We start from the raw sequence: 23,464 nt of genomic DNA on the forward strand, positions 1-23,464 counted from the left end.
ATTGGCTTAAGATGCCAGTGTGTGATAATTTATTATAGTAGCAATAGGAAACTAATAAAACCCAGTGACCCTGGGAAGAAACACAAAGCCTGTTTGTGGCCTAAGAGTTTGCTCCTGAAGAGCCGGCAGGCCCAGGTGATGCCAGGGAGCTGCATGGCTTGGGCCAAAGCAAAGAAACTGTCTCTGTTGTCCGAGGTGGACCCCAAGCCCCAGGCATGCTGGGTGCAGCTTCCCACCCCCTCGGCCAGCTAGTGGTGCCCTTCTCAGTGTGGGTCTTTCTGGCCTTGGGCAGAGCCTCCATCCTTCTTAGCCCACGCTGCAGCAAGCTGGTCTCCTCCTGGAACCTGACCCAGACCACTTTTTTTTTTTTTTTTTTTTTTTGAGAGGGAGATTGAACACAGAGGGAAGGGGAGAAGCAGACTCCCCGCTGAGCAAAGACCCCAGATGCGGGGCTCTATGCAGGGCTCTGTGCAGGGCTCTATGCGGGGCTCATCCCGGGAATCTGGGATCATGATCTGAGTCGAAGGCAGCCCATTAACCAACTGAGCCACCCAGGCGCCCCCTGACCCAGACTCCTAAGGCTGCAGCCTATCTGGTGGCCCTGGGTCTCAGGCCTGTCCTGCCCCCTCAGGGCTGAGGCTAGGGACTACTCAGAGCTCCAGTATCTTCCCACTATCCCACTCTCTCCCAACACCCCCCCACCAGCTGAGGGTAAGTGTGCAAGTCTCTGGGGTGGATAAGCCTGGGTTTCTTCAGAACCTCGCCCCCTCTGGCCTCTGACCTTGCAAGGGGAGAAGAGGCCAGGAAGGGAGTTCAAGTGTGCAATGTTGTGTGATGCAGTTCAAGGTGTGTGATGCAGACACAGAGGGGTGGACAGGGGCTGGTCAGGCCCCACACACAGGCCCAGCCAAGCAGTGGGTATAGGCCTGGAGCCCTCAAGTCTTCTGGAATCTGGATTCCTGGCAGTGTATTCTCCTCTTTGCCTCCCCTGGCCCTGCCCCCACGATGATCCAGAGGTCATCACAGAGGAGAGATGTGGGTGAGGGACAGTACTTGGAATGCGGTCTATGTGGACACTGCCACCCACCAGTGGGCCCATAGGGGGCTGGCAGAGAGAAAGGGGACCACCTCCGGTGGCCCTCTGTGCCTGGCACAGCCTCAAGCTAGGCATGCTTCTGTTCCACCCACTGTGCACCCCTCTTGCCCTGGCTACAGTCTTCCAGGATCTACAGGGTCCTGGTGAAGTGTGGATGACAGTACCTCAGCCCCCCAAGCCCCTCCAGCTCCCTGGCCCTGCTGCAGGTGGCTGAACGTGGGTGTCAGTGTGCCCCATCAGTGTGCTAGGAGGTGGGGGCCGGTGAGGGCTGCTGCTGATCTGGGGCTGGGCCTGGAGTTGGGAGCCACAAGTGTTCAGTCAGAGCTGGACTCTGCTTCTGCAGCCTCCATCCCTCTCTGGGGGCCACGTCCCTGGGAGTGATGCTAATAGGAGCCCGCCCTTTACTCTTCTCCCTCTGAGGGCCCAGGGGTCAAGGAGCAGAGACTCAAGACCTGGGGGCATGTGTTTATTTAGCAAGCAAGGAGGGGTTCCATCAGAAGGGCGACTTGGGAAGCAGCTGGTGGGCTGTGTGGTGAGAAGGATCTCCGGGCTCTCTCCTGGTGTCCAGGTTGGTGGAACAGCTGGGCGGTGCCCTGGGCAGAGGTCAGCGTGAGGGTGAGGGGGTGAAGAGAGACAGGGGACACCTAAAAGAGAGTCAGAGGAATAAAGATGGCGGCAGTGCTGGGCAGGGGGGGACAAAGGCAGGCCTGGGACCCCCTCCCACTGCCCTCTAGCTCCCATCAGCCCCTTCCTGGGCCATACTCACCGCATGCTCGTTCACTTATCATCGATGCACTGGTCTGTGGGGGACAGAGTGGTCAGCGTGGGCAGGAGTGTGGGGGGGGATCCCTGACCTCCAGGGCCCCTGTGCTGCCCCTGGGCTGCCCTGGGCCCCAGCCTGGCCCAGCCGCAGAAGATCTGGGGGTTCCCTTCAGGGATGGTACAGCAGAGGGGTGGGTGATGGGGGCAGGGGACAGGGAGAGAAGCCAGAGGACAAGCAGAGCTGGGTGACACCCATTCTCCAAAGGAGGCAGATGAGGCCCAGCCACATGCCTGCTTGGGCACCAGGCCTTCTGCCTGTTTCCCTGCTGAGTCCTGACAGCCCCGGCAGGCTTGGGGAGGTAACCTGCCCAGGCCAGGCCACCTGAGCACCTCCCAAGTCAGTGGTGAGCAAGCCCCAGGGCAAAGTGGGTGCTAGCCCAGGACAAGCAGACCTGGGTAGAGGGGAACATGGCCAGGCGACTACATGGGAAACTTGGACCCGGGCTCTTTGTCAGGGAGGAATCCTTGGGGCCCCCACATTGCTGGGTGCCCCGCAGACCTCTGGGTGAGTCAGGGTCTTCTTGAACCCAAAGTGGCTCCCAGGGGCTCCAGTGACTGCAGTAGGGGCCTGAGTCTCCCCTCTCCCCCTTTCCCTCGTGAGGCAACAACAGGCCTGGACAGTCCCCATGTCCCCTTCTCCTCTCCGTCGCTGGCAGTTACCAGTGGGGACAGGGAAGATGATGTAATCATCGGTGAGGCCCAGGGATTTGGCAAAGCCGGTGAAGTATTCCTTCAGAGCAATGGGCAGCTGCTTGGTCCTCCCTATGGTCAAGATGGCCAGTGAGTGGGCAGGCGAATGCTCCATAAATATTGTTGAACATGGGAACGAGGCCTCAGAGCTCTTCCACATGACGGGGGTGGGGGTGGGAATGGACGGGCGGGAAGACCCCTCACCCACCTGCCAGGGGCTCAGAGTAAAGGGGACCTTGGGGGCTGGGTGGGATGGGCCTCTTTTCCCCCAGCCTGAGCAGGAGCCGGGTCCCAGAGGCAGTAGGTGAGGACCCACCATAGAGGGTGATCTTGAAGTACTCCTGGTTTTTGTAAAATTTCTTGAAGAACACCATGGCAAACTGGTTGTAGTCGGTGGTCATCACCCGCACGGTGTAGTTCTGCACTCCGAGGTAACCTGCAGGGTGGTCGGTGAGGGGTCAGCCCGCCCTGACCCGGTGTGGGAAACAGGTTTTTCCTCCCCGGCCCCCACAGGATGGCATCTATGCCCCCTGGAGACCCGCCCCACTCAGGACTCACGCTTAATGTTGCCCAGGGTGAACTGGCCAGGCAGGGAACTTGGGACAAAAGTTCTGATCCAGTGGTCGCAGCGCTGGTTCCTGTGGAAGCAAGAGATGGGTGGGTAAGAGAGTAACTGTCCAGTGGCACCCGGGTGGCTCAGTCGGTTAAGTGTCTGACTCTTGATTTTGGCTCAGGTCCTGATCTCAGGGTCCTGGGATCGAGCCCCCAAGTCAGGCTGTGTGCTCAGCACGGTCGGCTTGAGATTCTCTCTCCCTCTCCCTCTGCCCCTGCCCCGGCTTGGGCGTGCGTGCACACACACACACACACACACACACACACACACTCTCTCTCTCTCTCTCTCTAATATTTTTAATATAATTTAAAATTTAAAATATTAATTATATTTATATATATTTATTTATTTATATATAATTAATTATAAAAAATAAAATATTTTTTTTAAAAGGTGACAGCCCATCCTGCCACAGGAGGCCCACAGCCCACCCTGCTCCGATGGGTCTGGCTCTTCCCCTTGAACCCATCCCTGCCTGTCCCTGCCTGCTCTGTTCTGAGCCACCTGACTCTCCTTCCAGCACCTTACTGTCCTTCCCTCTTTGGGGTCCCCCCCCAGGGATTTGTCCCCTACTCTTATCTTGTGGCTTCCTGCTGTAACCTCTCCTAGGGGGTTCACCCTCCAAGGCTCCAGTCTGCTCGATGCCAGGGACTCCCTTAGCTCTTGGGCCAACCCTGATTTCTCACGTGCATCCTATCTGATCTCCCCAAACCTGCCCTTCTTCTGTTCCTTGCACCACAAATGCTCTAGCCTCATCCCCCAAGTGACAGAGTCAGAAACCCATAGGAGCTGGGTAATCCTTGGCTCTCCTCTCTAGGTCCTCATCTGCCCCCCCGCCCCGTGGTCATCTCCCACCTGGGACTGACCAGCCTCCCTCATTCCTCTCCCTGCTGCAGCCAGACCCGCTCGTCACCAGATCCCTTTGGTACTGGTGTCTGAGGACCCTGCCCCTGTGGCCACTGCCCCCCTCTGGGCTGTTCATCAGCCCCTGCTCAGGGCAGCCATGTGATGGTTTCCTGGAAGAGTTGGCTCCCCGCTCAAGGCCGAGCCTAGAGACCACCTCTCTGGAAGCCCTTGACGAAGCCTTGGGTGGGATTCCAGGCTGGATCCGGTGACCCTCCTCCCACTCTAGCACACCCCTGCTCTCTCCGTCTCGTTTCCCTAGGACAGTCTGTGTCCATCCCCAGTACCGTCTGTGCGTCTGCACTGAAGGCACCGATAAATGTTGAGCTAGTGAGCGAAGGAAGGGATAAATGCTGGGGGCTCTGGTACCCAGCAAAAGGATGAATGTCCACCTCAGCTTCAGTCACCCCTCGGTTTTGACATCAGTCTGCCTCTCAGACCCCCAGGATGGCGCCCCCGCTCGGACCCCCTCTGCCCGCGCCTCCAGGAGGTGGTGGCCCTCACCTGATCAGGGTGGAGGTGACCTCGTAGCTGTGGTTGTCTTTCAGCTTGTAGGTGGTGGTGTACATCTTCAACCGGGCTCGTTTTTCTGTATTAATTGAATTCCCTGCTACGCCTATGACGTACCATTTTCCCTGGAACTACAGTGGGGGGCCGATGATAGGCGGAGCCCAGGAACGGCCCCTGGGGGCCCCTACTGCTCCGTCCCTGCAGGTACCTCCAGGCAGCCTGACCAGGAACCAGGAGCTCCCCTAACTGGGCAGCAGGGACCCCGACTGGCCACACAGGCCTGCGCTGATGCAGCCACAGGAGCCGGCCACCAGGTCAGGAGAGAGCCCCGAGTCCGGTAGGGGCAGGATGACCCTCAGCAAGTGGCCAGCTGAAGTCCCCGATCCTGTTTCCTCATCATGTAGGAGGCCTGAAGATGTTCCCACCTTGCAGGGACTGTCCCCACTTCCTTATGGAAGGGATTGTGGACCTGGGAAGTTCTGCTCAAGTGACCCTCTTGGCAGCAAAGTTGGGGTGGAGATGGGGGCATGGGGTGTGCCTTCCATCAGGGGACCCAGGGGCAGGCTGAGCTGAAGCCTGAGCCCATCCTGCCCTGACACTCTCCCTAAGACTCTGTCTCTCCCATCCTCTCTTCACACTCTGCCCCTCCAGGCCCCTTACCTGGTCATCCTGGAAGTCAGGCTGCAGGGGGATCTTGATCAGAAGTGGGGCTGGGATCAACTTTGGGGGAGAGTCCTGGGCCTGAGCCTGCAGGGACCCCAGCAGGACAAGGCCCAGCCACAGGAGACCTCGGGCCATGACTTCAGGGCTTAGGAAAACTGGCATGCCAGATGGCAGCTGAAGAGGAGAAGCTAGTGAGAAAGCTGCCCTTGGGGGACCCTATTTATGGTCCCCTGGCCAATGGCTCACTCAGGGTGGAGCGAATTTATCCTTTGCCAAATCCAGGAAGAGTGAGGCAATTGCCAGCAACTCAGGCTGAAACATTTGGCAAGCTCTTGGTCCCTTTCCCCCAGGTCAGGATTATGCAAGATGAGGGGCAGGAAGGCCAGGGGAGGGGGAGGGGGCATTCCCCAGAGCTCCACATCTCTGGCAGGGACAAGGACTCCTTTGTGTGTGGTCCATCGTCTCCAATCTGGCCAAGTTGTCATCCCTGACCTCTAGGAGACTCTGCTCAGCCCAAGCCCAGGGTGGGGTAAATGCAGAGAGGCCCCCTTCCCACACCTGATGAAGGCAGACAGTGCTTCACACCAACAGAGTATGGGCTACTGATGAGGGAACAGAAGGCAAGCTGAGGACAAAGCAGAAGCTGACACCCCACAACCCCCCCACCCATGGGATATATGTGACATTCCTCAGGCACTCCTGGCTGCCCTAAAGCTAAGGAAAGGAAAAACAAATAGTTAATTTCTAGAGATCACAATTCTGCAAGACATAAGTCTCCCTCAGTTTACAAATGTCTTAGCAATCTACAAGAACGAAGCATTTCTATCAATAATCTAGCTTCCAGAAGGAAATGTAGATACAATTAAATGTCCGTATAACCAGGGCGCCTGGGTGGCTCAGTCAGTTAAGCGTCTGCCTTCGGCTCAGGTCATGATCCCAGGGTCCTAGGAGAGAGCCCCGCATCGGGCTCCCTGCTCAGCCAGAGCCTGCTTCTCCCTCTGCCTCTGCGCACTCCCCGTCTGGTCTCTCTTTCACTCTATGTCAAATAAATAAATAAATAAAATCTTTAAAAACAAACAAACAAACAAACAGGGATGCCTGAGTGGCTCAGTCGTTAAGTGTCTGCCTTCAGCTCAGGTCATGATCCCGGAGTCCGGGGATCCAGCTCTGCGTTGGGCTCCCTGTTCAGCGGGGAGTCGGCTTCTCCCTCTCCCGCTCCCCCTGCTTGTGTTCCCTCTCTCGCTGTGTCTCTCTCTGTCAAATAAATCAATAAAATCTTAAAAAAAAAAAAAAAAAAAAAGAATTCTTTCTTGGTCGTTGGCTCCGGACCTCACCCCACCGAACCTCACCTCTATTCCAAAACCTCATCACTACTTCCTGGTCCCCTCCAGGAAAAGGAAGGCAGCTGAAAGTGGACCTTCCTGGCAGGGAAGGACGGAGTATGTGCCCTGTGCTCATGGAGCCTAGATCCTGGCCTCCACCCAGGGACCCCACACCAGGTCCTGGCCCCCCGCCCAGGGACCCCACACCAGGACCTGGCCCAGGGTGAGATACCTTTCCCCCAGTGAAGGCCTATGGGCAATGTTCCTCCCCTCCTCCGCACCCTACTGGCAGGGGTGGACCCAGACCTCAGCTGACCCCTAAGGGACTTGGCCCCTCCTGTGGGCCCCGTGGACAGAGACCTCAAGCTGGGCCTGCCAGCCACAAATGAGACAGCTTGACAAATCAGAGCTCTGAGTACGCAGTCCCAGCTCCATCCTGGTCTGAAGACAATGAAGGACATGCCCCATGCACTGGGTGAAGCAGGCTGGGGGGCTGGGACCCAAAGCGGGGGCTCTCTACCCTGCTGCTCTGGACATCAGGTACTTTGGGTCACAGTGAGTGCAATAACTCGGCCTCACCCTTGAGGGGGTATTGACACCATCTGCTGTCTCTGGCCACAGTCTTGGGCTGTGGAGCCCAGCAGCCTAGACCTGGGCCCCCAGAAGTGTTTCTGTCATGGCTGATCCCAGCTTTGTCCTGGAGGGAAGCAGTTTCCTCATGGGAGCCTGGTTGTCCACGGGAGGCAGTGAAGGGTCCCAGCCCCTGGGCAGTGTCTCCTAGAAGTCCCCAGGAGAGCCGCCTGACCTGAGGCAGAACTGAGGGCTCACTGGCCTCAGGTGACTTCTGAGGCCTCATTGGCTCTTCTACTTGCTACAGGGGAACCAGCTCCCCTAGTCTGGGCTTTGGGTGGTAGGCCCTGAGGGAAGGGACTCTGGGGGTCCTGAGATGGGGGGTGGGGGCAGCCTCTACCTCCCTAATGCCAGAAAGGCCCCCAGAGGACCCCTGCCCTCTCAGGCCTGTCAGGGTGATGAAAGAGCAGGAAGTGAGGATGAGCAAAGCTTTGGAGGAATGAAGTTGCCACCAAAGCCCACGTGCCCTCTGAAGGCACCAGTGGCTACTTCTCACCCCTCTCATTCCCACTCACAGCCCCAGGAGCTCCACCTCTGCTTCCCTCTCTGACCTTAAAAGGTATCTTTGAGTTTGCAGTGACTGCTGGATAGGAGGGTGACTGACAGGTGGAGCCCCAGTAGGGAGGGAGCAGTGTCCCTAACTAGGGAGAGGCGGTACCTGTCACTGGACGGAATATTCTAGACTTGAACAGTCATGAGGTAGAGTGGCCAATGCTCCTTTGGTACGAATCCCCCAACGCCTGCTCACCAGGGTATGGAGTGGGGAGGGATTAGGGCCAGGTCTGCAGCCTGAGAAAACCAGGGCCAGCTGCAAGAAGGGAGAAGGCCTGGTTCAGGGGCCCTTGGTAGGATCCTGACCGCTGAGGTGCAGCCCACCCTTGCCCACCCCACCCCACCCCTGCCAGTTTTCCCTTCTGTAAAGACAGCTGCGTTGCAGATGCTGGGAGGTGTTGAAAAGAAAACCACAGGCCCAAAATGGATTCACTTATGTTAAGGTCCCTATGTTGGCAAGCCAAGACCTAACGCCTACCCCAATTGCAGTTTCGGCCCCCCTGCGCCCCCCCAATGTAACCTTTGACCAGCACACATGGAATTTCCGGGTCAGCACCATGAAATTTATGGAGAGACCCCTTCCATTTCCCTTAGGAGGTTGACCTTGCCTAAAACAATGGACTCTTTGATAAGTTTCCTTTTTTCTGTTCCTTCTCCACCTTTTAAAACCTTTCCTTTTCTGCAGCTCCACAAAGCTCCCTTCTATTTGCTAGATGGGATGCTGCCTGATTCATGACTCGTTCAATAAATCCAATTTGATGTTTTAAATTACTCAGCTGAATTTGTGTTGTTTAACAGAGGCCAGCACACACATGGGGCGGCGTCTCTACCTGAGGCCATCTCGGAGTTTCTGAGCAAACCCAGTCTTCTTGTGGCGCTGGCTGCAGGCCTGTCTTGGGCCCATTGGCCTTATCTGTCTGTTCTTATCTTTGTGTGGGCTTAACCTTCAGCTGACAGCTGGTGATGACCACCTCATTGCCCCTTCCTTACCTAGCTGCCTCGCCCCTCTGCTGGCCCAGCCCAGGAGCCGAGGGAGGGGTCAGAGTGAAGGGGACAAGGTCTGTCCACGGATTTGAGGCTAAGCAGCGTGCTGTGTCCCAGCCATACTTTGTGGGGACCCAAGGACGGTCATGGCCATGGGTACTGCAGAGATCAGGCCAAGCTGTGGCCAATCCTAGCCAACAAGATGTGGGTGCTGGGCTGGTTGGAGCTGGAGGGGAGGGGACCAGCTGGGTGTGCCCGCTGCATTGGGCCTTAGGAAGGGAGGCGTTCTGCAGGGCTGTGGGGGGAGGGTAAGGTCAAGATGTACACCCACTTCATGCAAGCTGAGTTTCAGCACTCAGGGACCATGGGGGAGTTCTCCTGGCTTCTTGCCACAGAGAAACACAGGTGTGGGTGCCTTTTCAGTTTCCGCCATTGCTCCAGAGACCCAGAGCAGGACTTGGAAGGCCCAGACCTGGCTTCTCCCAGGAGGGACTTGGCCCCAAGGCTTCTGTGTGATGTGTTGTGGACTCACATGAGTGAGCAATGTGGCCTTCAGGGTCCTGTCTACCCTGGAGCCCTTGGAGTTGGCCAGAGTCCAGACAGAAGGTCCACACCATGGTCCCCCTGAGTGCTGGGGAGATGCCCCCAGGAGACCAGTCACAGCTGCAGCAACTCTTAGTGTCCAGAGATGAGCCCTCCTTAGCCACTGCGGGTCCAAACACCCTGGAGGGGGAAGGCCTGCTCCTCCAGAGCCTTGGCTTGAGTTTCTAGTTTCCAGAGCAGCTTTCCAACCCCCAGGCCCCATTTGTCATGCGAGGGCTCACCAGGGAGCCTCAAGGATCTCCTGGCTCCTGTCCCTTCCACCTGGCAGGGACCCTGGCTATGGAACAGCTCTGAAAGGCAGCCCCTCCCTACACCTCCCACAAAACACCCACTGGGTTCCTCCCTATGCAAAGGTCCTTTGGGCCCACTGGGCAGGGGCCCGCAGGCCCTGCCATATGAGGTCTGGGCCCAGGGCTGCCTCCTCAGTCTGGCCCTCAGGTACCTGGCCCAAGCATGCCTCCCAGCTGGGTGCTCCTGCCTCTGTCTCTGGGGCCTGGACTCCCATGCAGGCTAGAGTGTCCATGATGACCACAGTGGGGACTGGAGGCCACTGCTCTGGGCAGGGCCTGCAGTGGGCACCAGGCATCTATCCGGCTGGTGGTGGGTAGACACTGGGCTCCTGTGGAGCTGGGCAGGAGGTACCTCTGCCTGGCAGCGTCCTGGCGCTGGCCAAGACCCGGCTCCTCCCAGCTCCGCACCCTTCCTGCCTGGGCTGCAGCCCCAAGCACCCCAGGAAAGAGCATCTCCACCTTGGCCACTCCTGGGCCACCCCCATGCTTCCTGCCTGCCAGGCCCTTGGCTGGGCATCTGCAGGACACCATCCAAGGTAGTTTTTGTGAGAAGAGTCTGGCTCTCCCAAAAGGCAGATTCTCCTTTGTACCCCGAGAGCCCAGGACCCAACAGGAGAATGCCCAGCCCAGGGGGGCAGGGGAATGGGTTCTGGAAGGCTGAAAAGAGTACAAATGTCTGAGAGGTACTCAGGCTCCTTTGAGGTCCTCCTGGGAGCTCAGGGGGTAGGGCTCCAGCCTTTCTGCCCCTCCCCATTCATCCCAGTTTGAGGAAGGTTGGGGTCACAGTGGTTCCTCCTCACACTCCATGCTTATTTCACATGGGGTAGGGTCTGTGGCTGAGCCTTTCCCTCTGGGGGAGGGGGTCATGAGACAGGTGTGACAGGCAAAGGACAAGGTCAGGCCCCAAAGGGAGAGCATGTGCAGCTTCATGAGAAGGGGCCAACTGGGACCAGTGGAGAGTGGGGTGAGGGGCCAGGAGGCTGGTGCTGGGGTGGAGGAAATGCCGAGAACATGCACCAAACCCTCTGCAGAGGCCAGAGGATACAGGGCACAGGTCTGGGTGCCTCTCTCTGGCTCCAGGGTCCTTCAGGTTTTGGGTGGGCACTGGCCTCCCCCCAGGTCAGTGCAACTGCAAGTGTCCCTCCCTAATTGCTCAGCCGAGTCTGCCAGGACTGGACTGTCCCATGGCTCCTTGTTCTCTGCCCATACACATTCGTCCCTGAGTCTTGGACTGAATGCTTGTGTCATTACTGCCCCCCACCCCGCCATTCCTATGCTGAAAGCTGATCCTCGTGCAGTAGTATTTGGAGGGGGGACCTTTGGGAGGTGATTAGATAATGAGGGTGCAGCCCTCGTGAATGGGATTAGTGCCTTTATAGGAGACCCGAGACCTCCCTCACCCTTTCCACCAGGTAAGGACAGTGAGAAGGCAGCCACCTATGAACCAGGAATCAGGCGCTCACCAGACACTGAATCTGCCAGTGCCTTGACCTTGGACTTCCCAGCCTCCAGAGCTGTGAGAAATAAATTAAAACAAATTTTTTTTTAAATTTGAGTACAGGGACGCCTGGGTGGCTCAGTCGGTTAAGCATCTGCCTCCAGCTCAGGTCATGATCCCAGGGTCCTGGGATCGAGTCCCACAATGGGCTCCTTGTCCATCGGGGAGCCTGCTTCTCCCTCTGCCTGCCACTCCCCCTGCTTGTGCTCTCTCTCTGACATATAAATAAATAAAATCTTAAAAAATAAATAAATAAATAAATAAATAAATTTGAGTACAGTTGACACACAATGTTACATGAGTTTCTGGTGTACAACATAGTGATTCAACTTCTAGTTATGCTTTGCCCCCACAAGTGTAGCTACCTTCTGTCATGTGCAATATCATGGACTATATTCCCTATGATGCACATGAGAAATAAATTTCTGTTGTTTATAAGCCATCTAGTCTGTGGTATTCTGTTACAGACTGAGATAGCTACCTCCCCACACTGCTGGATCTCCCCATCCTGGGCCACCTCCCCCTCCCCCACCCCCCTGGAGACCCCTGTCTTGGACCACCTCTTCCTCCACGTTCTTAGGTCCTCTGCTCAGCCATACCCTTGACCTTCTTTCCAGAGCATCCTCTCCAAATAGTGAATTTCCTACTTTTAGCATCTTCTGGATAGGCTGATTATTTCCCAAATCATCAAATTACAGCAACAAATCACCACAAAACTTTCGGCTTAAGTCAACACATTCTGAAGGCCAAAAGCCAAAAATCAGAAGTTCACTGTGTCAAAATCAAGGTGTGGGCAAGGGCACACTTCCTCCGGATGTTCTAGGGCATTGTTCCTCGCCTCTCTCCTAGCTTCTGGTGGCTGCTGGCATTCCTTGGCTCGTGGCCCCACTGCTCCAACATCTGCCTTCCCCTTCCCTTCTCCTCTCTACGTGTGTGATCTCACTCGCCTCTCTAAGGAGCACACATGTGATGACATGCACGGCCCACCCGGGGAATCTGGGATGCCCTCCTCCTGTCGAAATCGCAACTCACTTAAAAGGTGGAATAACAAGAGGCAAAGAAAGAGAAAAAAAAGAAGAAAACGAAGGGAAAGACCAATCATTAGTTGTGAATATTTGCCTTCTACTATTAAAACACTGGTGAGTTGTGAGAATAATTTTCTTCTCTTAGAAATTTGAAAACCGAATGCACTCTATGTCAGATTATGAATCAGGAATTAGAACGCTGTCAGTCTTCAAGAAAGGAAAAAAATCTGGGCCATACCAAGAAAAAAATAGCTTGTTTTGTCTGCTTTTGAAGAGAGTAACGTACACATTTAATTTACACACTTTGAAAATCAGACATTAGTACATTAACCATTAAGACATTTTTAAAAAGTAGTAATAAAGACAAAAAATCTTTAATCACATCCGCAAAAACTTTTTTTTTAAGATTTTATTTATTTATTTGAGAGAGAGAGAATGAGAGATAGAGAGCACGAGAGGGAAGAGGGTCAGAGGGAGAAGCAGGCTTCCCGCTGAGCAGGGAGCCCGATGTGGGACTCGATCCCGGGACTCCAGGATCATGACCTGAGCCAAAAGCAGTCGCTTAACCAACTGAGTCACCCAGGCGCCCCGCAAAAACTCTTTTTCCCAATAAAGTTGTAGTTACAGGTTCCAGGAACTAGGACATGCATGTATCTTTTGGGGGGCCATTTTTCAGTCTGCCATAGTCCCCTCAATCCATACAGACCCTTTTTTCCCACACCTGGGGCTCCACCTGTTGTGTGCCCCACACCACAGATCTGCTCACAAAGGGACGTGGTTTCATTTCAGGAGGGGCCCAGGGTCCTGGGTGGCTTGGCTTGTGTGGGCAGCTGCAGCCAGGCTGCTCAGAGAGCTCCTAGCCTCCCCAGGGGAGGGGTATCAAAGCTCTGCTCTGTCCCAGGCAGGGCTTCTGGGTGCCCTGGAAGGTGCTGTGGCTGCAGTGTGGGAGCCTTGGCTTTCTCCTAGTGTCTCCTCTTTGTCCTGCCTCACGATGCTCCCCTTCTTGCATGGCTAAGGGTCCCCACAGGCTCCCAAGTGCACACCAAGCGGTCCCTGTTGGGGGGGCGGGAGGCTTGTGCCATGAGTGGGAAAGAGGCCTCCCAGAGGGTCTTGCCAAGTATTCAAGGGCCTTGGGGTCCTTTCCTTCCCTGACCAGAGCCTCTCCCCTTCTATCTATGAATTATCCCCACTAGGAGCAGAGATGGGAAGGAGCTGCTTCCTCCAGCTCCTGCCCAGGAAAGCCTATTTTAGAGTCATAGGGAAGGTGGAGGGCTGACTTCTGAACCTTGGAGATTATAGACTAGAATCAGACTACTGTCAAGAAAAGTCAAGGGGTTGGCTGGCTCAGCCCCCGCTGGGGAGCAGAGAGGGGGGCCACTGCCCCACAAAGGTGGGCAAGGAGGGGTGACTGGTCTTCCTGTGGTCTCCCTGTAGCCTGAGTGGACTTTGAGCAGGATCTATTTGAAAAGCAAAGCAACCTCGTGGGGCACCTGGGTGGCTCAGGTCATGGTCTCAGAGTCCTGGGATCCAGCCCCACATTGGGCTCTCTGCTCAGGGGGGAGTCTGCTTCTCCCTCTCCCTCTCCCTCTCTCTCAAATAAATAAATAAAATCTTAAAAAAAAAAAAAAAAAAGCAATCCTGGCTGAACCGCAGCCTGGACATTTTGAAGAGCGCTCCCTCTGCAAGACAACCAGATGTAGAGTGAAGCACACATTGAATATCTGGCTGGGCTCACAACAAACAAGGCCCATGAGTAGTCTTAAGTGTGTGCTTTAGAATAGGGAAAGGCTGTAAAGGCATGAGCAAAGTGTCCTGAGTGAAAGTGCAGAAAAGAAACCATAGAATAAATGCAAAGAAAACAGAATGAGAAGGGGAAGAGCAGAAATTAAGAAAATAGAAACAAAGATACAAAAGGAATATCAAAGCCAAAAGCTGAGGGGCCCTGGGCATTAAGCAGGGCTCTTTGCTCAATGCTGGCCAGAAACAGGAGGCACCGGCCCCCACCCCCGGCTGTAATGAATGAAGAAAGAAGCAGTGTAGGGAACAAGGGCAGTGAGCCTGCCCTAATATCCTGCCTAATCTGGACCAACGGAAAATTCTGCCAAGTATTTTGGTGGAGGTGCTGGTCATTGGCTTTCCATTCTATGTTTGGCAAAGGTGGGGTAGTTGCCAGGTGCGCAAAAAATAGGAGTCTCTAGGGCACAAGTCTCTCCAGCCTCCTGCTTCTCCCCATTCATTCATTTCCCCCCAAATCCTGACACATCTCAATGCAGGAGACCCTAATCATTATTCTTATTTGACAGATATGGAAACAGGCTGGAAAAGGTGAAAAACAGCTGATGGTTCTCTTTCCACATCCCTCCCTTCGACACCTACCCCCACACCCCGAAGTGCTGGGCAGGCAACAGGCTGCTCTGTAAGGAGGTCACATTCGCCAAGGCTCCGGGCCACACCAGCAAAGGTGGCAGGAGATGCTGACTCAGCAGGGCGGGTTCGCCCACCCAGACAGCCCCTCCTGCTAAGCCGAGACGACCCACCCGCCCCACCCCCTCAGGAGCTCCCGTCTCCACAGGGGCTGCAGCAAATGCCAAAAGGGCGAGTGATCTCGAAGCGGCCTCAGTTTCCCCATCTGTAAAACGGGGCCGGTTGCCCGCAGCTCTCGGATGCTGCGGTTTCCAGGGGACCCACTCGCAGGTGCTCGCCCTGAAACCCCGGCCGGCGCCCGCAGCCGCAACGCACCCAGGGGGGAGAGGTGGGAGGGCTCTGCGGTCCCTTCCAAGCCCCCAGTCCGGCCCCGCTTCCCCTTCCCAGGAGGGCAGCCCTAAGAAAGCAAAGGGCGCTTCAGCAGCCCCTCTGGGTCACCGGCTTCCCCGAAGCCGTCGTCCTCGCCTTCCGCGCTCGCATTCCACCCGCACGCCCAGGTCCCCGTTGGGGCCCGACACCGCGGGCTCGGGCGCCGCGAGGGCCGAGCGACGACGCAACGCGGCGACCGTCGCACTACAGCGGGCGCCGGGCGGAAGGTGGAGGCGGCGCACGGAACGCAGGGCAAGCGGAGTGGCACCGAGGAGGACCGCCAAGGAAAATTCTGCCAAGTATTTGGCAGATGTTCAGATACTTAAAACCAAGTCACTCGCCCAAGGTCACGAACGGGTCACGCCGCGTCCGCCGGACGCAAGCCCCGCCCCCACCCGCGAGGTCCCGCCCACCACGCCCGGAGCTTGGTCCCTACCGCAGTCGAGCTCTCGCGCTCTCTCCCGCGAGCCCAGCTCTTGTCCCCGCCCCGCCGTCAGACTCCGCCTCTCCCCGCCCACAACCTGACCCGTCTTTGAGTCTCCGCCTACTACCCGAGCCCCGCTCCTTTCCCGGCCTCCGGGAGGGGCCATCCGGGGCTGCCCGCCGAGAAGCCTAGGTGTTGGAGGCCTGGGTCCTCAGCTACGGCGAGCAAGCCCGGCAGAGGGGCGGGACAGCCTGGCACCTCCACTCTGCGCATCCTGCCGCGGGACATTTTGGGTCAGCGTGCCGGCGCCACCGCGTGGGCGAAATCTGAGACACGTGGTCTCTAAGGCCCCTTGTGTGTATGGAAAATTTTATGGTTCGGGACACAGGAGAAACAGTGCAGCGGCGCGGGAGGGCAGAGAGAGCCCGAGTCGCTGGCACCAGGGGTGGTACGGCTGATTTCCGCGGCCCTCGTGGACTCGATGCTATGACCCTTTTTCTGACGCTCTGAAGGGCTCAATCTCTTTCTATTGGTTGCATGAGAAAGAAGTTAATAAACACACATTCCGGACGACGCTGGGACCCAAAGTCCACACGACGAGTTCCTGCATTCAGCCCCGGGTCACCACCGAGAACGGTTATAGCTCATGTTCAGAAGCCGGGCATTTAAAAAGCGACTCCCAGACATCCCAGAGTGTGTTTCTGTGGCTCTCACGGGTGCGTGGAAACCAGGCGCCCGGGACGCACGCCTAGTCCCTCCAGGGCTGTTCCTTTCACCCCTCGGCGTCACTGTCACCCCTAGCAACCCTCGGGAGATGGAGGCCCTCCCCTTTAAGGGGAGCCTGATTCCCCGGCCGTCTTCGTTTCGCGCGCCCGCCCGCGGCGCCGGCGGAGCGAACATGGCCCAGGCTGCGCGGGCGCTGTGGCCCGTCGGGCACGCTCTGGCCTGGAGGCTGGGCGGTCGCCTGCCCTCGGGACTCCCCGCGCAGCGTCGGGCCGGCTTCGCGGGAGCGGCGGGGGGCCCGGGCCTCGCGGCCACCGCCCGCAAGGGGAGCCCGCGGCTGCTGGGGGCGGCGGCGCTGGCCCTGGGGGGCGTCCTGGGGCTGTACCACACCGCGCGGTGGCACCTGCGCTCCCAGGACCTCCGCGCCCAGCGCTCTGCCGCGCAGGTAAGCCCGAGCCGCACCCAGCCGCGGGTAGGGGTGCTGGGGTCAGCGCCGAACTTCGGGACTTATGGCGGGGTCAGGTATCACCTCTTCCGTCCGTTCGTGACCTTGGGCAAGTGACTTGGTTTTAAGTATCTGAACACTTAGCATCCTCATCTGGGCAATGGGGTCGCCACTGCTGCCTGCTAACTAGAATTGTTGTCTTCGTCTTAAGGTCGTTTTCTAACGTGTTTTTAGACTTTTTTCATGAAAAGATTTGGAGATTACAAGAAAGGGAAAGAAAGCCTTCTTCAGAGTTTATTACTTGGTAGACATTTTGTCCTCTGGAAAATAATAAACTTTCCGTAAACCCTCCCACCGTCTTCAGATCATAAGGTTATGTATTTGTTTATTAGTATTAGTATTTTTAGGGAAAGGATGACCCTTAGATTCCAGGCCCTGAGACAGAGAGGGGCAGGGAGGTGTCCCCTAGCCCGGTGATGGCACAGGTGCCGCCTTCCTGGGCTCAGGGGAACAGGGTGGTAGGAGAGGAGTGGAGGTCTCTGTATCTCTCTGCCCACCCCGGTGGTCCAGCTTCAGCATCCCATCTGAATAGTGAGGGAGGTGGACTGCCGCTGTGGCTTTTAAACGTGAATATGCAGCGAGCTTACCTGGGGCTCACGTACTGAACTCGCAGATCCAGGCCCAAGGCCCAGATACAACCCTCCCCCCTTGGAGATTTGAGGTAGACCCCACTCTGGCAAATGCTGGGCTCTGCCCCCTCATCCAGAGGGTCCCTTGGGTTGAGGGAGTTTGAGTGGCACACCTGAGGGGGGTTGTGATGTCCTCTTGGGACAGGAGGGAGAGGAGAGGTGTCTGATGTTGAACAGAGACTGGAAGATTCATCCTACCCATACTTCCTGACTGAGGAGGGCGTTGTATGGGCTCTTGAGGATGGACTGTGCACTGCACGAGCCTGCTCCCCACCTCCCTGTGTCTCCCTTTCTCTCTGCCACCTACCCCCCTTCCTCCTGATGTTCTCAGGATCATCCTAGAAGACTCCCTTGGGAGAAGTTTGCTTGGGGGGGGGGCCTGGGCACCAGGCCTCAGAAGCCCCCCTCCTCCCTCTGCTCCCCGCCCAGCTCTCCCTGTCCAGCCGCCTGCAGCTGACCCTCTACCAGTACAAAACGTGTCCCTTCTGCAGCAAGGTCCGCGCCTTCCTCGACTTCCACGCCCTGCCCTACCAGGTGGTAGAAGTCAACCCTGTGCGCAGGGCTGAGATCAAGTTCTCCACCTACAGGAAGGTGCCCATCCTGCTGGCCCAGGAAGGAGAGAGCTTGGTGAGCCTCAGGGAGCAATCCCCCATGTCCTGGGTTGTCCTGTAGTACCCCCGAGGCAGGCCCTGCAACTCTGAACAATGTGGGCGCTTTGGACCTTGGTGAGGATTATGAACCAGCTGGGCCCAAGGGAGGCAGAGCATCACAGAGCTCAACAGTGTGAGCTCTGAAATCAGGGTGGTCCAGGCTCAAGGTGGGGCTCTGCCATTCACTGGTTACATGACTTGGGGCCAATCACTTAGCCTCTCTGGGCTTGCTTCTTCATTAGTCAACAGAGGGTTATACTCTCCAGTGGCAGGGAATGCTTGGCCCAGTCCTTGGCTCCTAGCGCGTAGCTTCTAGAGTCCACCCTGCCCCCGCCAGTGCTTGGGAGGCCAGGCAGGTGAGTGGGCAGGGCCCAGAACTTAGGTCCTCCCCACACCCTCCTTCACATTAGCCACACTTGGGTCTCCCTTACTCAGGATGGGCCTGAGCCAGGAGGCTAGGTTCTGTGGGGAGGGGAAAGCTCTGTGGGCATCGATTTTGGGGATGAACCCCCAGCAATGGACAAACAATGCCAAGGTTCTACCGGACCAGTTTCCTCGAATGCCTGGGTGTTTATTTTTAAAGAACTCTGGTGACCCTGCTGGTGGCTCCAGGACCCACTTCCCCAATTTAAACCACCCTCTCGTCCTCCAGCAACAACTGAACGATTCCTCTGTCATCATCAGCGCCCTCAAGACCTACCTGGTGTCCGGGTAAGGAGCCCCTAGAGGCCCAGGCTGGTACTGCATTTCATCCCTTTTATCTCCCGGAAGGCCTCCCCTCGGTTCCTCCAGGGGCGCAGGGTGGGCATTGTACTCTGAAATACCCCCTTCCTCTCCTCTGCACATCTCCCTCTGTCAGGGAGATGCTTCTGTGTTTGCCCCAAGTTCCTCTTGCTGCAGGACCTCCTTTGACACCTACAAGAGGCTGGAAAGCTTTCGTGGGTTGGTCATGGTTCCCCTCCGGAGCTGGGTCAGGTCGGGGTAGACGTCCACCCCAAGCAGGCGACGGCTCAGCCTCCCAGAGGAAGAACTAGTTGGGGTGAGACTCTGGCTGTCTCCCAAAGGCAGCCCCTGGAACACATCATCACCTACTATCCACCCATGAAGGCTGTGAACGACCAGGGGAAGGAGGTGACCGAATTCTGCAACAAGTACTGGCTCATGCTGGATGAGAAGGAGGCCCAGCGCATGTATGGTGGGAAGGAGGCCAGGACGTAAGTGAGGCTGGGGCAGGTCCCTGGAGGTGGCAAGGGCAGGGTCTTCCCAGGGGTTGGGGGAGAGGCTGAGCGAGACCCCGTGAAGGGGGACCAGTGTGGGAGACCAGGAGGGCTGGGGCCACGGCCAGGGCTGAGTCTACTTCAGGAACTCCTACTCAAGCCTCAGCTTCCCACCCATACGCTGTGCGGTCTAGACAGTGCACCTGCTCCCACACCTCCTGGGCCCTGACTTCGGCAGCCCACCTGCCCTGCCCTCTGTCCCCACCTTGTCCACAGGGAGGAGATGAAGTGGCGGCAGTGGGCGGATGACTGGTTGGTGCACCTGATCTCCCCCAACGTGTACCGCACTCCTGCCGAGGCCCTGGCCTCCTTTGACTACATCGTCAGGGAGGGCAAGTTTGGGGCCTTGGAGGGTGCCGTGGCCAAGTACATGGGTGCAGCGGCCATGTACGTCATCAGCAAGCGGCTCAAGAGCAGGTGACGGCGCTCGTGTGTGCGTGTGTGTGTGTGTGTGTGTGTGTGCGCGCGCCTGGGGGCCTGCTCTCCCCAAGGCCCTAGTCTAAAGCCACGCCGGGGGCTCGAAGTCCGAACTCCCGATTGCCTCCACCACCCCAGGGGAAGCGGACTGGCCTGGATGTCTGCTCTGTGCCTTCTGTTGCTTTCTCGTGGTCAGGTCTCTCTGGTCCTTCTTTGGCCATGGTCTCCCTGTCTGGGGCAGATGATAACTGATTTTTGCAAGTGTGATGCCCCTGGGGGAGCAGCCCCGGCCCCCTAGCCTTCCTGTTTTCCCAGCCTGGGCGGAGGGTTCCCCTGATGGACTTCCCCCTTCCCCACCAGGCACCACCTCCAGGATGACGTCCGTGAGGACCTCTATGAGGCTGCCGACAAGTGGGTGGCGGCCGTGGGCAAAGACCGGCCCTTCATGGGGGGTGAGAAGCCGAACCTGGCTGATCTGGTGAGTCTGGTGGGGGCAGGGGGTGCTCAGGCTTGAGTGGCCTGTCTGGGCAGCGGAAGCCCACACGTAGGCAATACCTACATCTCCCAGCTTTCCCGCTCTGGAGGCACCTGGCTCCATCCAAGGAACTGTCTTGGTTCACATCATTGACAGGTTCAGGGGAGGCGTTGGCTTCAGGCCCAGCTGGATCCAGGGGCCCAAGTGGCAGTACCAGGGCTCGGCCTCACCTGTTGCAGCTCAACCCCTTGGAGTTGATTGCACCCAGCGAAAGTCCCGGGACAGTATCTTGTTGGCCTGGCTTAAATGCCAAGCCTTGAAGCAATCCTTCAAGCCGGGGTGGAATATGTTGATCGCCAGATCTGGGTTTTAGAGCCGGTGGGGGTCCCCTCTTCTCAAATCTCAGGACCTGAGAGTGGGGCAGGACGTTTTCCCGAAGGAAATTCTGCAGGTGGAGTTTGTTGCCCAGACGGTTCGGGGGTGCAGGGCAGGCAAAACCTACAGAAATCCCACACACTTCACTCAAAGCCCCAAGTGCAAAATTGGCCATTTCGTGAGCTCTCTCAGAGAGGGGAGGTGAGCGGGCCCCAGGGCAGGACAGGGCAGGAATGGACCCTCCTCTGACCCCTCCCCCAGGCAGTGTATGGCGTGCTGCGCGTGATGGAGGGCCTGGAGGCTTTCGATGACCTGATGCGTCACACCCGCATCCAGCCCTGGTACCTGCGGATGGAGAAAGCCATCGCTGAGGCCCCCCAGTGACCTGAGTGTCCTGGGAGGGGTGGAAGACAGCAGAAGACGCCGGCTTCCGGGGACCAGGACCGCTGGGTCAGCACTTGATGCTGTGCAGGGGGGGACGGGACCGTTCTGCCTCTCGCCTGCCCCCACCTCTCCAGCCCCCCCGCCCCCCCGGCTTCTAGCACTGGACACCTGCTGAGGCCCTGGGACACGGCGGGACAAAAGCCAGGCTTGATTTGTGTTCACAGCCCCCCTGAGGGGCACAGAAGGCTACCCCTCAGCCCCAGGTGGCTGACCCACCCCTGCCCCCTGTTCTGGGCCTCCCTGCGCTTCAGCAGTTCTCTGGGACTCTCAGTGGCCTGCTCTGTCCACACCCTGGGGGTGGGAATCGGGTCAGGCTCCTGCCCTGGACAGGGGAAGCAGGAATAGTCTGGTTTACAAAGGATTTCATCCCTGGCTCCTCCTGGTTTCGGCTCTTCCCAGTGCCCTTAGGCCTGGGTGTCATGTTTGCAATAAAGAAAATGTTTGCTGAACCCTTGGAGGCGGTGCTGTCGTGGGGTGAGTGCTGTGTGTGACTGCTGGTTAGCAAAGGCTTCAGAGCGAGGCCACGCCCGGCCCTGCTGGTAACTACTGTTTGTCCAGTGCTTACTGGGCGTCAGGCCTGGGGTGAAGGACTTCGCAGGCTTTGTGTCACAGGGACCCCGGGACACCACCATAGGATAAGCAGCAGGGAGGCCTGAGGTGTCCCAGGATTCGGGTCTGGTTGTGCCCCTCACTGGCAGTGGGACTCTGGGCAGTGATGTCCCTCTCTGAGCCTCCATATCCTCATCTGTCAAATGGGCGTAATGATAGCCTCCCCTTCAAGGGGAAATCGCGAGGGTCTGAGCGTGAGATGCGGGTCAAGTGTAGAGAAGGACGCCCAGCTCAGAGCAGGGGCTGGAGTGGCTCCAATCCTGCTCTACACGCCGGGGGGGGGGCAGGGTTCCGAGAACCTCTGAACCTCTGAAGCAGGTGGGCACCCGGGCTTCGGTCCCAGGCCTGGGAAGGGGACCCCGGGACAGGGAAAAGCCAGCTCTGGGAGCGAGGGGGCGCTGTGAGTGGAACCCCGTTCAGAGCAGAGCCCCCAGGGTCGGGGTCCCTGTTCCCCTGGTTCCCATAGATGAAGAGCACAGTGGCCTCCAGAGGCCCAACAGGTGGCCAGTGGGCTGAACTCTACTCGTTGGACTCTCCCATTGCCCCAGACCTCTCGAGAAAGTCTTCAGTTTTTATTTTCTTTATTAATTTTTTTAAAACATAAAAATAATTCATTCTCCTTGTGATGGTAAACATTCAAATAAGGTAGAGGCCTGGCAAGCACTCTGGAGGCCAACAGCCTAACGTTTGGAAGCAGCGGCCTCCGTTTCTCCTGCGGAGCCGGTGGGCTACCTGCTCGTTCTCGTCCCCGTCACAGGCGCCTGTCCGCGTGGGCACATGTCACGCTGGCTCGTTCTTCACGGCTGCAGAGTGCTCGGCCGCAGGCATGCGCCAGAGCCCACCGGCCTGGAACACCAGCGTGTCTGGAATCTCTTCCCCCAAATCACTCAGGCCTTAAGTCCTGAAAGGCCTTTGCTCCAGGGACCTGGGGTGGCCTGTGGATCCCAGAGCCTGCCTCAGCAGGGGAGGCACCCGCCTGCACCCTCTACACCTTCTCCACCATGGGGTCTATACTAGGACTATACTAGCTGGACCTGCTCCCAGTGACTGGGGCTGAAGAATGGCTAGTCAACCCAAGGCCACCAGGGGACACCGATCGAGCGTGCTTCTTTCACTGAGTATCCCCCTCTTCCATCCCAGGGGACAACCCTGCCTCAGTTTCCCCAGATGTTCCTGGGCCAGCCCCTGGGTGTATTTTGCCATAACCACTAGAGGGCAGTAGAGAATGCGAAACAAGGCCTCATGCTGCCACCTTGTAACTGACTTAAGCATTGCATCTAGTCGGGACAATCTTTGTTCTTTAGGGACTCTATTTGCCCACCGGTAAAATGGGTTTAGCAGGTGAGAGGTCCGAAAATGGGCACGCAGGGAAAGTCACACCTCTCGGCAGAAAGCGCCCCAAGACGATAACCTCTGCCCCATCTTTGGTCACGCTCAGATCAGGGTATGTGCCTGTGGCCTTGATGGCCGTAGAAGGCCGGATGGGGGAACCCTGCCAATACCCGCTGTGACCTTGGGCAAGCCCCATCTTTGCTCATCCTTGAGCAAGCCCTTGAAAGTCAGTCAACCTTCCCGGGTTGGTGTGGTCAGAGATGGAAAGACTGCGCAGAGTCGATGCGCACAGTTGACATGTGGTGGGTGTTTTATGCAGCCAGTGGGGTCTGCTGTCCTCAGAACACACTCCTTGCTCTGTTCCCAGCTGGGCTCCCAAAGCTCACGGTCAAGAGCTCCAGGAAGCAAGAAGAGAGGAGTCGTGAGAACAGCGAGATCCTTCTGCCCTGGGAGTGAGGGAGGTCTCCCTCGGGAGGGCAAGCCACGGCTGGGGCTCCAAGAATCGGGAGAATTCTGCTTTGCTTTTTTCTGTTTGTTGGGTTGTTAAATTTTTAAGATTTCACTTGGATTATGCAAATAATTAATGTTTATTGGACATGAATAAAACTTT

General features: G+C 57.3%; 2 protein-coding genes across 4 annotated transcripts; one reads left to right on the forward strand and one right to left on the reverse strand.

Moving 5' to 3' along the window:
- Window positions 1–1,546: 1,546 nt before the first annotated feature.
- On the reverse strand, window positions 1,547–15,464 carry LCN2 (lipocalin 2). Of its 2 annotated transcripts, XM_027616461.1 has the most exons (8): window positions 15,431–15,464; window positions 5,295–5,471; window positions 4,629–4,765; window positions 3,167–3,246; window positions 2,925–3,044; window positions 2,579–2,680; window positions 1,863–1,896; window positions 1,547–1,740 (listed from the first exon to the last, which is right to left on the reverse strand). In XM_027616461.1, the coding sequence occupies exons 2-7, from the start codon at window positions 5,457–5,459 to the stop codon at window positions 1,874–1,876; spliced, it is 627 nt and encodes a 208-aa protein (XP_027472262.1). In that variant the 5' UTR covers window positions 5,460–5,471; window positions 15,431–15,464; the 3' UTR covers window positions 1,547–1,740; window positions 1,863–1,873. The 2 variants fall into 2 exon arrangements, with proteins under 2 accessions (XP_027472262.1, XP_027472263.1); XM_027616462.1 differs by lacking the exons at window positions 2,579–2,680; window positions 15,431–15,464.
- Window positions 15,465–16,217: 753 nt separating this feature from the next.
- On the forward strand, window positions 16,218–21,362 carry PTGES2 (prostaglandin E synthase 2). Of its 2 annotated transcripts, none has more exons than XM_027616459.2 (7): window positions 16,218–16,586; window positions 17,705–17,902; window positions 18,578–18,636; window positions 18,990–19,139; window positions 19,419–19,619; window positions 19,980–20,097; window positions 20,731–21,362. In XM_027616459.2, exons 1-7 carry the CDS (start codon window positions 16,233–16,235, stop codon window positions 20,851–20,853), a joined length of 1,203 nt encoding a protein of 400 aa, XP_027472260.1. In that variant the 5' UTR covers window positions 16,218–16,232; the 3' UTR covers window positions 20,854–21,362. The 2 variants fall into 2 exon arrangements, with proteins under 2 accessions (XP_027472260.1, XP_027472261.1); XM_027616460.2 differs by having other exon boundaries at window positions 16,286–16,586; window positions 17,863–17,902; window positions 18,994–19,139.
- Window positions 21,363–23,464: the final 2,102 nt, after the last annotated feature.

This window comes from Zalophus californianus, chromosome 13 (assembly GCF_009762305.2).
Source record: "Zalophus californianus isolate mZalCal1 chromosome 13, mZalCal1.pri.v2, whole genome shotgun sequence".
Classification (NCBI taxonomy): Eukaryota; Metazoa; Chordata; class Mammalia; order Carnivora; family Otariidae; genus Zalophus; species Zalophus californianus.